The sequence below is a fragment of the Mobula hypostoma genome, chromosome 23 (genome assembly GCF_963921235.1).
Source record: "Mobula hypostoma chromosome 23, sMobHyp1.1, whole genome shotgun sequence".
NCBI classification, from domain to species: domain Eukaryota; kingdom Metazoa; phylum Chordata; class Chondrichthyes; order Myliobatiformes; family Myliobatidae; genus Mobula; species Mobula hypostoma.
In genome coordinates this window covers 54,536,971-54,554,461 of record NC_086119.1, presented here as the reverse complement: position 1 = coordinate 54,554,461, position 17,491 = coordinate 54,536,971, and the positions used below count along the sequence as shown (strand labels likewise).

Sequence of the window (17,491 nt, the reverse complement as noted above, 5' to 3'; positions counted from 1 at the left end):
TTGGACTCTTGTAGTGTTGTCCTCAGAATGCCAGTGTATTGCCTACTGGGTGGGATATGTTGAGTCCACTCCATGTCAACTGGTAAACAAGAGAAAATGTGCATATGCTGGAAACCCAAGCAACACACACAAAATGCTGGAGGAACTCAGCAGGCCAGGCGGCATCTATGGAAAAAAGTGCAGTCGATGCTTCGGGCTGAAATGTCCTGCTGAAGGGTTTCGGCCTGAACATCAATTGTACTTTTCTACATAGATGCTGAGTTCCTCCAGCATTTTGTCCATGTCAACTTTTGTCCATGCTTTACACACCAGACAGCAAGAGGGATTTGCTTGTGCCCTTGAAATTATATCTGTACCAAATGAATTGAACTTTAAACAGCAGGAAACACAAATTAAATGTTACATTGCCCTAAAATAATGTATATCAAAATAAAAGTTCCCAATTAGCTTGATTGAAGGTATAAGAGAGTCCCAGTGCTGTAATCCTGAACAAAAAAAAACAAACTACTGGAGGAACTCAACAGGTCAGGCAGTATCTGTGGAGGGAAATGAATAGTCTATGTTTCAGGTCAAGGTGCTTCAATTGGATGAAAAGGTGGAGATAGTATAGAGAGAGAAGAAGAGAAGGGATGGAGCAAGAGCTGGTAAGTGATTGGTAGATACAATGAAGCAGGGTTGATTGGCAGATAGAGTCAGGTAAGGTGGGGATGGGAGGAGAATAGAAATAGTGACAGACTGAGAAGTGAGAAATGGAGGCAACTGGGGCTGCATTTGATGGAGCCAAATAAGGGAGGTAGGGAGGGCAGATGGGAATAATTGGGGAGGGGACCCATTGGAAGTGGGGGTGTGTGTTTGTGTAGGTGATGTGTGGGTAGAGGAGGAGATGGAAACAGAACAATTGGCAGGGTTATGTAAGGGGTATATTAGATTGATTGAAATCACAATCGTTATTTAATCCTAATATTTCCAGTTCTTTTACCACAGACTGCTTGGGTAAATTTTCAGATGCTGGAAATTTGAAATAAAAATAAATGCTGGAAACACAGCAGGTCAGGCATCATTTGTGGAAAGATAAACAGTTAGTGTTTTAGATTGAAGTCCCTTCATCATGTCATAAGTCAATTTTTTTTAATGTGTCCAATAAAATTGGAACTTTTACAAAGCTAGTTTGAAGCAATATCAGTGAGAATTATTTATACCATGTGTCAACAGAATGAAGCTTCAATATTTTATTTACCAATGATAAATTTACCTACCAGTTTGACCGTGGTGTAGGTTAAAGGACGCAGACCTGAAGAGAAACATCTTCATCATGTTGGTGTGTCTGCCATCTTTGACATCACATAGTGAGGATGATAGATGATCTGCCAAACTGTTCCTTGCACTGGTGAATTAGGAGCAAATTTGGTAGCTAATTCCCAGTTCTGTGATAGAAGAAATATCTTCGAACAAATTACTGTCGCACATTTGTATTAGGGCTTTTTAGGATAAGTAAATAGGTAGAAAATTTGTGTTGTTTTTATTATGAGGTTGCAGTACAATAATTAATATCATTTTGGTTCCAGTAGAAAGTAAGGCAAGTTTCTATTTAAAATATTCGCTTTCTGTTGTTTCATTTGAATCGATCATTGATTGTCTTCACATCTGGGGAAATGGTGTTGTTTATGGAGCTGTTGTTTTATCTTGTTTATCATCTTAATAAAAATGCTATTTTGGGAAAGAGGATTCTGAGGGCAAGTTAAAAGCTAACAAATACACTTCAGCTATTTGTAACTTCAAGAAAGGTGCTGTAGCTGAAGCTTTTGAAATGCTATTAGCATTCCTGTCCTCATAGCCTCTCAACCATCATTTGCTTACATACACTCTTCAGGGCTGGTGATAGTGGACATGGGAGAGGTGGAAATTACATTTGCAAAGTAGGTGTATAACTGTGCAAAAGCTTGCAAAATGCAACAAGGAGATCTTTCATTAATATATAGTTCTTTCGACATAGGCCCAAGATTATCATGTAACCTAAATACCATGACATACAAATGTTTCCTGACTTAGGGATGACAGTTTCAGTGATAGATTAAAGGAGCTGGGGCTGGTTTCTTTGCGGAAGAGGGGAGAAGATGAATTTGACTTATCAGATGATGAAGTGTAAATCTACAATGGCATTGGACAGTCAGTGGAGAAGTCAGAGATTAGAGGTCACAACTATGAAATGGTTCACCGAAAGTGGGCTAACAAGTAGACAGGATGGTGAAGAAGAGGGTTTGCATGCTGGCCTTCATTAATCAAGGCATTGAGTTTGGGAGACAGGGTATTTTATTGCAATTATATAAATTGTTGGTGCGACTGCACTTGGAGTATTGTGTACAGTTTTGGTTACCCTGTTATAAGAAAGACATTGTTAAGGGGGAACCAATATTCTTGTGGGAAGGTTTACTAGAGCTGTTGGGAGTGGTTTAAACAAATATGGCAGCTGAATAGAGACCGGTATGTTAGACCAGAGGTTGAGCCAGCAGGTTTACAAGTCGATGACAGATGTAACATGAATGGACAAGCCAATGATTGGGTACAAATGCAGACAGAGCAAAGAGTTAAATTGTACCACAGAGCCAAAATTCAAAAGGATGAACAACGCAGGACTGAAGGTGCTGCATTTTAATGTGCATAGCATTCAGAATAATGTGGACGAACTCATGGTGCAATTAGAGATTGGTCAGTATGATGTTGTGTGCATCATTGAGTTGTGGCTGAAAGCAGGCCATAGTTGGGAGCTTAACATCAAAGGATACACTTTGTATTGAAAGGGCAGGCTGGTAGGCAAAGGCGGTGGTGTGGTTCTGTTGCTAAGAGATGGAATTACATTTGTAGAAAAAGGTGACATAGGTAAATTTACAGAAACTGTTATCTAGCATCAACACAGAGAGCGAAAAACTTGGCCTAACCTTAAACAAAAAGAAAACTGAAGTAATGGTAATATCAAAGAAACTTGATATCCCAAACTGCAGGATTCTATTGGGAAATGAAACCCTGAAACAAGTTCACAACTTCCAAGTACCTTGGATCATGGGTAACATCTGATGGCAAATGCAGAACAGACATAAAAGCAAGAATAGCTATGGCAAGAACAGCATTTACAGAAATGAGAAACATCCTAACGAACAAGAAAATAGCAATTGACATTCGCCTTAGAACTCTCAGCTGCTACATTCTTCCTGTATTGATGTATGGCTGCAAGTCATAGACCATCACAAATGCAGTGAACAGAAGAATCAATACAGCAGTGATGTGGTTCCTCAGAAGAATGCTGTGCATATCATATACGGAAGGGATAACCAATGAAGAAGTTCTACAGAGAACGAAAACAAAATGTACATTACTTAAAAAATCAGAAAACAGCAATCAAAACTGTTTTGAAAAAACATGCGAAGAGAGACATTAGAACATTTAGTTACAACTGGAAAGCTGGAAGGAATAAGAAGCAGAGGCAGGCAGAGAATGAAAATGATAAATGGAATAATATCATGGTTAGAAACAGGGGAGACAACAACTACAATTCAGAGGGTCAGGGACCGTGATGGATGGAGAGACATGATTGCCCACGCCAAACGGCAAGGCACCTGAATGATGATGACATAGGGTCAGAGAATGTTGAATTTTTGTGGGTGGAATTAAGAAACTGCAAGGTAATAAAAAACATTGCGGGAACCATATATAGGTCTCCAAAAGATGTGGGGTTGAGGAGCTGGAAAGTACTTGTAATAAACGTAATGTCACAATTGTAATGGGGGACTTAGTATGCAAGGAGATTGAGAAAATTGGGTTGGTGTCAGATTACAAGAGAGGGAATTTGCTGAATGCCTACGAAATGGCTTTTTAGAGCATTTTGTGTTTGAGCCTATTCCGAGAAAGGTTATCTGAGACTGGGGGTTGTGTAATAACCCAGATCTTATTAGGGAGTTTAATGTAAAAGATGATGAGAGGCATTGATTGTGTGGATAGTCAGAGGCTTTTTCCCAGGGCTAAAATGGCTAGCATGAGAGGGAACAGTTTTAAGGTGCTTGGAAGTAGGTACAGAGGAGATATCAGGGGTACGTTTTTTACGCAGAGAGTGAGTGTGTGGAATGGGCTGCCGGCGATGGTGGTGGAGGCTGAAACTATAGAGTCTTCTAAGAGACTCCTGGACAGGTACATGGAGCTCAGAAAAATAGAGGGCTATGGGAAACCCTAGGTAATTTCTCAGATAAGGACATGTTCGGCACAGCTTTGTGGGCTGAAGGGCCTGTATTGTACTGTAGATTTCCTATGTTTCTATGAAGCATTAGGAGGTAGTGATCATAATATGACTGAATTCATACTGCATTTTGAGAGGGAGAAGTATTAGACACATGTATCAGTATCGCACTGGAATAAAGGGAATTACAGAGGCATGAGAGAGGAGCTTGCCCAGGGTGGATTGGAGGAAAATACTGGCAGGGATGATAGCAGAACAGAGATAGCTGATGTTTCTGGGAATAGTTCACAAGGCACATGATAGCTATGTCCCACAGAAGAAGTTGTTCTCAAATGGCAGTGCAAGGCAACCGTGGCTGACAAGGGAAATTAAGGACTACGTGAAGGCCAAGGAAAGAGCATATAAGGTAGCAAAAGTGAGTGGAAAGTTGGATAATTGGGAAGTTTTTAAAATCAAACAAAAGGCAGCTAAAAAAAAAAAGCCATATGAAGGGAGAAGATAAAATATGAGGGCAAAGTACCCAATAATATGAAGCAGAATGCTAAAAGTTTTTTTCAGTTATACAAAGAGTAAAAGAGAGGTGAGAGTTGATATTGGACCACTGGAAAGTGATGCTGATGAGGTAGTAATGGGGGACAAAGAAATGGCAGGTGAACCTGATGGGTACCTTATACTCACTGGAATTTAGAAGAATGCATGGGGATCTCATTGAAACCTATCGAATGTTGAAAGGACTAAGTAGGGTGGATGTGGAGAAGATGTTTTCTACGGTGGGGGTATCCAGAACTGGAGGGCACTGCCTCAAAATTGAGTGGTGACCTTTTAGAACAGAGGTAAGGAGGATTTTTTTTAGCTAGAGAGTGGAATGCTCTGACACAGACTGTGGTGGAGGCCAAGTTCGTAGGTATATTTAAGGTGGAAGTTGATAGTTTCCTAATCGGTCAGGGCATCAAAGGATATGGCGAGAAGGCAGGTGTATGGAGTTGAGTGGGATCTGGCATCAGTCATGATGGAGTGGCGGAGTAGAATGGCCTAATTCTGCTCCTATGTCTTATGGTCTTATGGTCTGAGCTGTCGATGGTGCAGAATAGGTATAGGAAGATGTTACCTGGATCAGAGGGCTCGAGTTATAAGGAGAGGTTGGCCATCCTAGATCGTTATTCCCTGGAGTGGAGAAGAATGACCCCATAAAAGTTTATAATATCACAAAGAGTATGGTTAAAGTAGATAGCCATAGTCTTTTCCCAGGGTTAGGAAGTCCAAAACTGGAGGGCAAGGTAAAGGGAGAGTGATTTGACAGAGACCTGAGAGATGACTTCTTTACACAATGGGTCATGGTACCTGGAATGAACTGCCCAGAGGTACTGGTTGAGGTGGGTACAACTGCAACATTTAAAAACCATTTACTTAGATACATGGAGGGGAAGGACTTGGACAGTGTGGGCAGAATGCAGGTAACGGTGACTAGCAGGAAGGGTGCTGTGATTAACATGGACCAGTTGGGCTGATTGGCCTGTTTTTGCATTGTATTACCAACGTGGACTAAGGTGGGTGAAAGTTCAGAGCCAGGAGGAAATAGTATTACACCAAAATCACGAAGTCATGCTTGGGTTTCTTTCTGCCTCTTCCTATTGCACTATTTATTCAATATAAGAAGCATTTTTCCTTTTTCATATTTTTTCCTGCACTTAAAAAGTTCTTCCTGTCCTATTTCTACTTTTAAGCTGATTTTACCAACTAATAACTTCATAAATTTCCATTTATTATGAGGTTTAGGTTTGAAGGAAAGTTTATAATCATCTGATTAAAATGCTCTCTATCAAACTCAAACTATTATAATGAAATTATTCATTCATTTATTTTAGAGATTACCCCAAAGACCTCTGCCAGTTGCAGCCCAGCCCCTGAATCTCCAGTCAGCTCTGTGGAATCAGTGAAGAGTGTGGCTGAACTATCATCCCAGCACTCAATAGCCACTGAGAGCAGTAAGGACATCAAACCCTCCGAAGCATGCGAACACTCCTCCAATGATCCTCAGGTTCTGTCATCGCTGCCAATGTCTGGCCAGTCATCAGTAAGCATACAGAAGCTGGTAGCCATGTCTCCTGAACTAGATACGTATGCTATCACAAAGAAAGTCAAGGAAGTGCTAACAGACAATAACTTAGGTAGGTAACAATACACTTTCAAATGGATACAGCTGATTCCATTTTGCTAATGTGTGTCATGTATAAAAGAAAATAGAGTAGTATGGTTTAATTTACAAATTAAATCCATTTTTTGTTATCTTTATTTTTGTATAATGCATTAGAATAATGTTAGTACACATTTTCACAGATGGAGTATGCTGTAAAGAGGCATTCTGGAAGCAAGTCCTCTGTTTTTATAAACAAGATGCTAGCTGAATTGTAAATATGTAGATTTGTGACAGAATGTTGAACCTGGGATGAGTTCCTCTTCGTTATCATTACTTTTTTTGTCGGTCTGTGTCTTCCACCCTTGTCCAAATAATTCCTAAAATAAGCAACATTCAAATGATCAACATCAACATATCTAAGAAGGAGTGGTTGGGAGAAGCCAGGAAAAGTGTTATTGTAGTTGCTGTAGCACTAAATAGAATTAAAGCAGAAAATGCTGGTGTTACTTAGCAAGTCAGGTAGCATCTCTATAGACAGAACAGTTAACGTTTCAGTTCAGTGACCCTTCATTGGAACCATATCGTCATTACATTGCATTTTTAGACAGTCAGACTTCGTTAGAATGTCATAGACATGGTGCGGTAAAGATTACCAACACAATTATGCTAATTCCATTATGAATGTGTACATTATTAAAATATTAAATGTTTAAATGACTTTCAAAATAAAAAAAACAAGTATTAGTGATATTTTTGTATTAAAAGGAAAGGGTATTTTTTAACTGAAAAAAATTGTGTTTGTGTTAACCATTTGTGGTGCCCAAACATTTTAAAGCAGACAAATCCTTTTAAGTCCAGTTGTTGAGAGAAAAAGGAGGCATCACACACATCAATGAGATAAATAGCTAACAAATCAATGTCATCAATCATTTTGTCTGGGATGTATATTGAGCAGAAAATTGACAAGTTATTCTTGCTGGTCTTAGAGTATAAGAATTGGTTGGTGTCCATCTGAGAGAACAGACAGAGCTTTCTTTCAGTACCTCATGTGGTTGTACTTCTCTTGTGCTGCACTCTCTAGTTCCCACATTAAGGTGACGGCCTTGATTATTGTGAATTTGAACTGAGCAAAAACATTTGGGAGACTTCTTAACAGAGGAAATAATATGAAGTTACTTATTGCATCAAAGATAACATCAAACTAGTCAATATGTATGTCCTGTTCCTGCACTGTAAATTTAATGAATGTGCTTGAATCTGCTAACTTGGATCTATTTACATATGGGATTCCCATTTTAGTTCCATTGGGTCCAATTTATTTAACCTGGCATAAAGTTAAGAAATGAAAAATTGCAGAGTTGCTCTATCACTGTTATCCAGATGTTGGCTGCTGCCTGTCAGTCTTCAGTGGATTTTTAACTACTGTGGTGCTAGAAAGTTTGTGAACCCTGTAGAATCTTCTCTATTTTTGTATAAATATGACCTAAAATGTGATCAGACCTTCATGCAAGTCCTAAAACTAGATAAAAAGAACCCAATTAAATAAATAGCACAGAAAACATTATACTTGTTCATTTATTTATTGAGAAAAATGATCTAATATTACATGTATTTGTTGGAAAAAGTATGTGAACCTTTGCTTGCAGTATCTGCTGTGACCCCCTTGTACAGCAGTAACTTCAACCAAACATTTCTGGTAACTGTTGGAACAGTCCTGCACATCAGCTTGCAGGAATTTTAGGCCATTCCTCTTTACAAACCTGCTTCAACTCTGGGATGCATGAACTGATTGCTTCAGGTCCTTCCACAACATTTCTATAGGATTAAGGTCAGGACTTTGACTCAGCCATTCCAAAACACAATTTTTTTTCTTTTTAAACCATCCTGTTGTTGATTTACGCTTGTCTTTTGGATCATTGTATCGTTGCATTATCCAATTTCTACTAAGCTTCGAGTAATGGACTGCTACCCTGACATTCTCCTGTAAAATGTATTGATACAATTTTGAATTCTTTGTTCCCTCAATGATTGCAAGCTATCCAGGCCCTGAGAGAGCAAAGCAGCCCCAAACCATGATGCTCCTTCCATCATGCTTCACAGTTGGGATGAGGTTTTAGTGTTGGTGTGCAGTGCCCTTTTGCCTCCAAACATAGCAATGTGCATTTCTGCCAGAAAGTTCGACTTTTGTCTCATCTGTCCACAGAATATTGTCTCAGAAGTAGTCTTGCAAACTGAAGCCGTGCAGCAATGTTTCTTTTTGGAGAGCAGTTGTTTCCTCCCTGGCGGCTGTCTAGGAACACCATTCTTATTCAGTGTTTTTCTTATAGTGAACAGAGACTTCAGCAAGTTTCTGCAGGTCTTTTGCTATTACCCTTGGGTTCTTTTTCTCTACTTCAGCATTGCATATTGTACTCTTGGTGTGATCTTTGCAGGATGCTCACTCCTTGGGAGAGTAGTAACAGCACTGAGTTTCCTCCATTTGTAGACAATTTCTCTTACTGATGAACACTCACGTCTTTAGAAATGCTTTTGTAACCTTTCCCAGCTTAATGCATCTTCTTCTAAGGTCCTCTGAAAGTTGTTTTGATCAAGGCATGGTGCACATAAATAGATCTTTGTTGAGAAGAGCAGGCTCTGCCAGTAACCTGACTGTGTGTCTTTTTATAGGGCAGGGCACCCACTCACGCCTCCAATCTCATCTCATTGATTGGAACACCTGACTCCAAATAGCTTTACCCTACATACTTTTGACATACTTTTTCCAACAAATACATGTAATAGTGGATTATTTTTCTCAATCAATAAATGGACAAGTTAATGTTTTTGGGTTATTTATTTAATTGGTTTCCCTTTTATCTAGCTTTAGGATTTACATGATGATTTGATCACATTTTAGGTAATAGTTATGCAGAATTAGAGAAAATTCTACAGGGTTCACAAACTTTCTAGCACCATTGTAAGTTATTTCTGGCAATACTGTTTGAAGGCTTCACCTGCTGAGATTTACATGTAGCCTGTTGGTGATACCACAATCTCCAGACCTGATAAGGTACCATTTAATATATTATAATTGCATAACTGAATACCCCAGCATGCAAGCAAGATGCAGATTCTGATTAGCCTTTGATTACATCATGTAGCATATATGTGCTAACCTCCATTTATCAGTTTGTCAGCTCTTTTATCAAAGCACAGGAGCTCTTTGTTGTCAAGGACATTGCTAACAAATGGAGGTCATACAAAGTGCAATATATACTGTGGGTGTTATTTCCCAGTAATTTACAGCAGTATCTGCTATATGGTCTGGCACTCATCAAGTAAAATATTCGCAGTTCTCAGGTGCTCATGCTGCCACTGATGAAGCACCTTTTGTTGCTTATTACAAATATAACATGGAAAAAAGTCATTATACTTTAGCACAATGAAAATGTCATTACAAAGATGCTTCTCAGAGTCTTCAAGTGCTTCATTGATGGGAGGCAAGGGGAGAATTCTTTGGGACTCTGGCTAAGATGTTTAAATCATCACTTGACACAAGTGAGGTATCAGTTGACTAGAGCATGACAAACATGGTCCTCTCTTCGAGGAGACCTTGTAATTACAGATCTGTGAGCCTAAATTCAGTAGTAAGGATATTACTGGAAAAAATGCTGATGTACAGTATTAATGATCACTTGGAGAACTGGTAGAGATAGCCGAAGTAGCTTTGTCAAGAGCAGATCCTGCCTCACTAATCAGATTGAAGTTTTTGAAGAAAGCAGTAAAGTATATTAACGAGGGCAATGCAGCAGATGTGTTTTACATAGTCTTGAGGAAGGCTTTTGACAAGGTCTCACATGAAAAACTGGTCCAAAATATTAGGGTCCATGGGATCTAGGGCAGGATGGTATATTGCATCCAAAATTGGCTAGTTAACTAGAGACAAAGAGTTGAATGCTTGTCACCATTGGTGTTCGTTAGGGAATCAAAATGTGATCCTTGCTATTTGCACTATAGGGAATGAACTGGCTGTTGCTGTGAGATGCATGAAAGGCTAGTTTACAGATGACGTAAAGTCTGATGTTGACAGCATGAAGGTGTAGTCATACTTTACAATGTCTGTGTGTTGGTGAAATTGGCTGAGAAATGGCAGATGGAGTTTAGTCCTGATAAGTGTAAGTTTCTGCATTTTGCAAGCAATAGTGGTAGAAGGACATACACCGTGAACCATACTACCAGGGAATATTGAGGAGCAGAGGGATCTGGTTGTGCAAATCCAAAGATCTTTCAAGGTCTGGAACAGATAGATAACTTAGTTAAGAACGCACGTTAAGGTCAAGTTTAGATCATAGTGTTGGGCACGTGGCCAAGTGGTTAAGGTGTTTGTCTAGTGATCTCAAGGTCACTAGTTCGAGCCTCAGCTGTGGCGGCGTGTTTGTGCCCTTGAGCAAGGCACTTAATCACACATTGCTCTAGTCCGTGCGAGGAGTGGCACCCCACACAGACTTCCGATCTGTGCCTTGTAAGGCATGAAAATGCCTGACACAGGCCTCTCATGGTCTGAGTCAATGTTCCCTCCCTCCCCTTAGACCATAAGACCATAATGGCATAAGATATAGGAGCAAAATTAGGCCATTTGGCCTATCAAGTTTGCTTCACCATTTCATCATGGCTGATCCAATTTTCCTCTCAGCTCCATTCATTCCCAAGACTTGGGCTCCATAGCTGCCTGTGGCAAAGAATTTCACAGATTTGCCACTCCCAGGCTAAAGTAATTCCTCCTCATCTCCATTCTCAAAGGATGCCCCTCTATTCTGAAGCTGTGTTCTCTGGTCTTAGACTCGATATGTTTCAATAAGGTCACCCCTCATTCCTCAGAGTTCCAATGAATACAGACCCAGAGCCTTCATATGACAAGCTATTTAATCCTGGAATAATTTTCCTGAACCTGCTATGAAACCATCCTTTCTTTGATAAGGGGCACAAAAATGCTCACAATACTCCTAGTGAGGCATTCTATAAAGTCTCAACATTATATCCTTGCTTTTATATACTAGTCATCTTGAAATAAATGTTAACATTGGATTTGCCTTCCTTACCACAGACTCAACCTACAACATAACATAGAAACATAGAAAACCTACAACACAATACAGGTCCTTCGGCCCACAATGCTGTGCCGAACATGTACTTGCTTTCGAAATTACCTAGGGTTACCCATAGCCCTCTATTTTTCTAAGCTCCATGTACCTATCCAAGAGTCTCTTAAAAGACCCTATCATATCCGCCTCCACCACCATCGCTGGCAGCCCATTCCATGCACTCAGCATTCTCTGCATTTATAACCTTTAGGGAATTCTGCACAAGGACACCCAAGTCTCTTTGCACCTCAATTTTGTTGTATTTTCTCTTCATTTAGAAAGTAGTCAACCCTTTCATTTCTTCCACCAAAGTGCATGACCAGACACTTCCCAACACTGTATTCCATCTGCCACTTCTTTGCCCATTCTCCTAATCTGTCTAAGTCCTTCTGTAGCCTCTCAGCTTCCTCCAAACTACCAGCCCCTCCAGCTATCGTTATATCATCTGCAAACCCATCAATTCCATCATCCAAATTATTGATATATAACGTAAAAAGAATCTCTACCAAAATAGACCCCTGTGGAACACCTCCATTTCACGTACATCTGCTCTCACTCCATCCTCCCACCACCCCACTAGGAATAGGGTTCCCCTGGTCCTCACCTACCACCCCACCAGCCTCCGGGTCCAACATATTATTCTCCGTAACTTCCGCCACCTCCAACGGGATCCCACCACTAAGCACATCTTTCCCTCCCCCCCTCTCTCTGCATTCCGCAGGGATCGCTCCCTACACAACTCCCTTGTCCATTCGTCCCCCCCCATCCCTCCCCACTGATCTCCCTCCTGGCACTTATCTGTGTAAGCGGAACAAGTGCTACACATGCCCTTACACTTCCTCCCTTACCACCATTCAGGGCCCCAAACAGTCCTTCCAGGTGAGGCATCACTTCACCTGTGAGTCGACTGGGGTGATATACTGCGTCCGGTGCTCCCGATGTGGCCTTTTATATATTGGTGAGACCCGACGCAGACTGGGAGACCGCTTTGCTGAACATCTACGCTCTGTCCGCCAGAGAAAGCAGGATCTCCCAGTGGCCACACATTTTAATTCCATATCCCATTCCCATTCTGACATGTCTATCCACAGCCTCCTCTACTGTAAAGATGAAGCCACACTCAGGTTGGAGGAACAACACCTTATATTCCGTCTGGGTAGCCTCCAACCTGATGGCATGAACATTGACTTCTCTAACTTCCGCTAGGCCCCACCTCCCCCTCGTACCCCAGCTGTTACTCATTTTTATACACACATTCTTTCTCTCACTCTCCTTTTTCTCCCTCTGTCCCTCTGAATATACCTCTTGACCATCCTCTGGGTCACCCCCCCCCCGTCTTTCTCCCTAGGCCTCCTGTCCCATGATCCTCTCGTATCCCCTTTTGCCTATCACCTGTCCAGCTCTCGGCTCTATCCCTCCCCCTCCTGTCTTCTCCTATCATTTTGCATCTCCCCCTCCCCCTCCAGCTTTCAAATCCCTTACTCACTCTTCCTTCAGTTAGTCCTGACGAAGGGTCTCGGCCTGAAACGTCGACTGCGCCTCTTCCTATAGATGCTGCTTGGCCTGCTGCGTTCACCAGCAACTTTGATGTATGTTGCTTGAATTTCCAGCATCTGCAGAATTCCTGTTGTTTTCTTTTAGGAGACTCCTGGATAGGTACATGGAGCTTAGAAAAATAGAGGGCTATGGGTAGCCCTAGGTAATTTCAAAAGTAAGTACATGTTTGGCACAGCATTGTGGGCCAAAGGGCCTGTATTGTGCTGTAGGTTTTCTATGTTTCAATGTATACCAGCATGAACACACTCCTTCCCTAAAGTCAACAATCAGTTATTTAGTTTTGCTGACCTTCAACAAGAGGTTGGTTTGTTTTGTGACACCACTCAACCAGTGGTATTTGTGTGATAATGGTCTTCACTGGATGGAACATTGCATACAATTGCAAGGAGGTTGTGCGTCAACCTAATAAAACCTTGTTCAGCCATCAGCTGGAATACTCAGTGCAGTTCTGGTCACCAAAACATAGGAAGGTTGCAACACAAACAAAATGCTGGAAAAACTCAGCAGGTCAGGCAGCATCTGTGAAGGAGAATAAAATTTGTTGTTTCAGGCCAATATTCCTCATCCAATCCTAAGTATGAAAATTAAGAAAGCATATGCTGCAGTGAGTACATATAACATAACAGGTTGCACATTGGAAGGACAGCGACACAGACATGGGACATCTGCAGATTGGGCTGGGACGGCCAGCTGCATGATGGGCCAACAGACTACTGTGGACAATGACTGGTGGCTTCCCCGGGGTCAGTGAGTTCTTGCGGGTTCTGAAGTTGGAGTTACGTGCGGGATAAAAGAATGAGTTCCAATGAAATCCTGGATTCGTAAATTGGTGAGACCAGAGTTCAGGTCCTGTCATTGACCTGGTGTCAGTTATCAACAGGATCCTGTTGTTCATGCTGAGAATCAAGACCCAGGCGTCGAATTGGAAGCATGGAGGTCGAGTTCCCTGGGTCTGTGAATCTTTGCTTGTCTGCTGGGTTAGTCGAATGCCAATGTCTCCACCTTTTTGAGTTCAAATCCAAGACGACTGATGGCTGGAAGCTGTAGAAGATGAACTCTCTTAGGGTTAGAAGGCTGCCTGTTTGTGGGTATGAGGGAGGAATGAGGGCTTGTTTTTCTGTTTTTGGTTGTTGCTTGTGTTCTGTGTTGTTCTGCCTTGCATTGTGGGCATGCTATGTTGGTAACTGAGTGTGTAGCGACACTTGCAGGCTTTCCCCAGCATACTGGTGTGGGGTGTGTTGGTTGTTAACACAAATAAATGAATTTTGAACGCCACTACAGCGCCAGTGTCCTGGTTTCAATTGCCACTGCTGTGTGTAAGGAGTTTGTATGTTCTCCTTGTGACCACATGCGTTTCCTCTGGGTACTTCAGTAAGGGTTGGTAGGTTAATTACATGGGTGTAATTGGGCAGCATGAATTTGCTGGGCTGGAAATGCCTGTTACTGTTCTGTATCTTTAATAAAAAAATAAGTTTAAGGCGAGAAGGAGTTTTAAAGGGAACTTGAGGGTTACTTTTTTTTATCCCTACACAGAGTGATTGGCACCCTGAGGCAGTGGGAGATTCTAATGGGGCAATAAAGATAAAGGAGGTAATGGGGGGTGTTTGGTAGCAAGGGGGGGCAGTGGATGCACATTACAGGCTTAATTAAAGAAATGAATTACTTATTATAAGCATTTGATCCTCAGTGATTCATAATTGATCATAATTATCTCATCCCTTGCTAACTTACCATTCTCTTAAACTTAGCTCAACTCGTGTCATAATTGTTTGAAAACAGTGGGACACTGTATTTGGCATATTATGAGAAATCTGTATTGAAGAAATCTTGTTATTTCTGAGCTTGGCCTGTGCATTATTATTGTTCACTACTGTAGTACAGTGCTAGCTAGTACGATTCCCATACTTTAATCACACATTTAAGAAGTGAGGCATTTCTTGTGAATTAAGGTATAATGTTCAATGGGGTAAAGTTCAGAATCTGCCCTTTTGAATGGTCTTAACTGCATTTCTCTAGCTCATGGCCCAACTGAGATATCGCTGCCACACTTTTTGTACCTTCTCGCAGAGTCAGGTTTTGCCTGAGCTGCAATGACGTTATAACTTTCCACTTTATTGATCACAACACTTGAGGTTGGACTTAAACAATAGGCAATATCTGTGGTCATTAATCCATAACAAAAATGGCAGAAGCAGACTAAGCAAAAGAGAAGTGCAGACAGTAAAGTGTGGATTTATACCAGTACCGAGCAACCAATGGCAATCAATGTGCCTGTTGTGTGAAAAGGTTTTTTTCAAAGCTCCAAGATTATTTTATAATGTATACTTTATCCAAAGTGTGTGGACAAGATCGGAAATACAAACGTCAAACAAGTCTACAAATTCAAATATCTTGGCAGCCTAATATCAAGTAATGGCAGGTGTGACACAGATATCAAATACGGAATAGCAATGGAGAAAGAAGCTTTCCAAAAAATGAAGACCGTATTAACAGACAGAAAGCTGACCATATACACTAAAAACAGAATACTGCAGTGCTACGTTTATTCTATCCTGACTTATGGAAGTGAATGCTGGACCATTTCCCCAGCAATGGAAAAGAGACTAGAAGCAGCTGAATTATGGTTCTACAGGAGAATGTTAAAAATATCATGGACCACACACATCAAATGAAGAAGTTCTCAGAAGAGCCCAAGCAGTTAGATCACTCATACCAACAATAAGAGGAAGACAACTCAGATTCCTAGGACATATCATGTGGAAAGATGAACTAGAAAAACTTTCTGGAAAGATCGAGGGGAGTAAACCTAGAGGAAGACCTCGGTTTATGTACGTCAAAAGCATAGCCAGGTGGCTACACATCGAGGAAATGGAAGTAATCCAAAAAACGAAGGATAGATCTATATGGAAAACCATGGTCACCAAAGTCCGCATCGGATATGGTACCTGGACAGACAGACATACTTTATACAGCCTTGAGATTCATCTCCTTACAGGCAGCCCAAACTAAAGAAGCCCAATAGAATCCATTAAGACAAAAGAACGTAAAACACACAGTGTGCAGATAGAGAGGTAAAAACAAATCGTGGAAATGATAAAATGATAAAACAGCATTCAAAACTGAAGTTCACAAGCAGGCTTCACTGCTGCTGATCCAGATGTCCACTAGTTGCAGGCTACAGCCTCAGCCCAGAACAGGAACAAGCACACCCCATGGAGCAGCTAGCTGAACTGGACAATCTCTTGCCTCCGACCCCAACACTCTCACCATCTCAGCATGGCCCAGCACTTAAACTGTCTAAACCTCAAGTCACTTCTCACCCTCAGGGTTCTGCCACCTTGATTTGGCCAGTATCCAACCTTTCCAGTTCGGCTGAACTCTTAAGTTGATCAAACCTCGGATCTTTGCTCGCTTCGCCTGGCCATGGTTCCGTTGCATCGAATTGCCTCCAAATTTGCTCCAGCAACTGCAGCCCGAACCATCCTGCCCCAGCAAATTTCCAGCCATGCTGCACAAATGCCAGATAAGTCCATAAGACATAGGAGCAGAATTAGGCCATTCAGCCCATTGACTCTGCTCCACCATTCCATCATGGTTGATCCTGGATCCCACTCAACCCCACACACCTGCCTTCTCACAATTACCTTTGATGCCCTTGACCAATTCGGAAACTATCAAATTTTGCTTTAAATATACCCATAGTCTTGGCCTCCACCACAGTCTGTGTCAGAGCATTCCACAGATTCACCACTCTCTGGCTAAAAAAGTTCCTCCTTACCTCTGTTCTAAAGAGTAGCCCCTCAATTTTGAGGCTGTGCCCTCTAGTTCAAGATACCCCCAATATAGGAAATATCCTCTCCACTTCCACTTTATATAGTCGTTTCAACATTTGATAGGTTTCAATGAGATTCCCTTGCATTCTTCTAAATTCCAGTGAGTACAGACGCAAAGCTACCAAACGCTCCTAATATGTTAATCCTTTCATTTCTGGAATCATCTTTGTGAACCTCCTCTGGATTCTCTCCAATGACAACACATCCTTTGTGAGATATGGGGCCCAAAACTGTTGACAATACTCCAAGTGGACTAGTGCCTGACTAGTGTCTTATAAGGCCTCAGCATTATCTCCTTGTTTTTATATTCTATTCACCTTGAAATAAATGCCAACATTGTATTTGCCTTTTTTACTGCAGATTAAATGTGTAAATTAACCTTTGGAAGTCTTGCATGAGGACTCCTAACTTTCTTTGCACCTCTAATGCTTGAATTTTCTCCCCATTTAGATAATAGTCTGCACTGTTGTGCCTTTTACCAAAATGCACTATCATACATTTCCCAACACCGTATTCTATCTGCCATTTTTTTGCCCTTTCTTCCAATTTATCTAAGTCCTTCTACAATCGCATTGCTTCCTCAGCACTATCTACCTCTTCACCTGTCTTCATATCATTT

The 17,491-nt window shown here is 41.2% G+C and overlaps 1 protein-coding gene across 6 annotated transcripts in view; it reads left to right on the top strand.

The window, feature by feature from the left end:
- Positions 1 to 17,491, top strand: part of LOC134336925 (protein CASP-like) — a 621,546-nt gene that overhangs the window by 451,059 nt on the left and 152,996 nt on the right. For 4 of the 6 annotated variants that reach the window (XM_063031579.1, XM_063031574.1, XM_063031575.1 and 1 more), the window contains one exon: positions 6,091 to 6,393. The exons of the other annotated variants lie outside the window; for them this stretch is intronic. In XM_063031579.1, the coding sequence (XP_062887649.1) occupies positions 6,091 to 6,393 (303 nt within the window). The remainder of the gene's footprint in view (positions 1 to 6,090; positions 6,394 to 17,491) is intronic. 6 annotated transcript variants of the gene reach the window in all.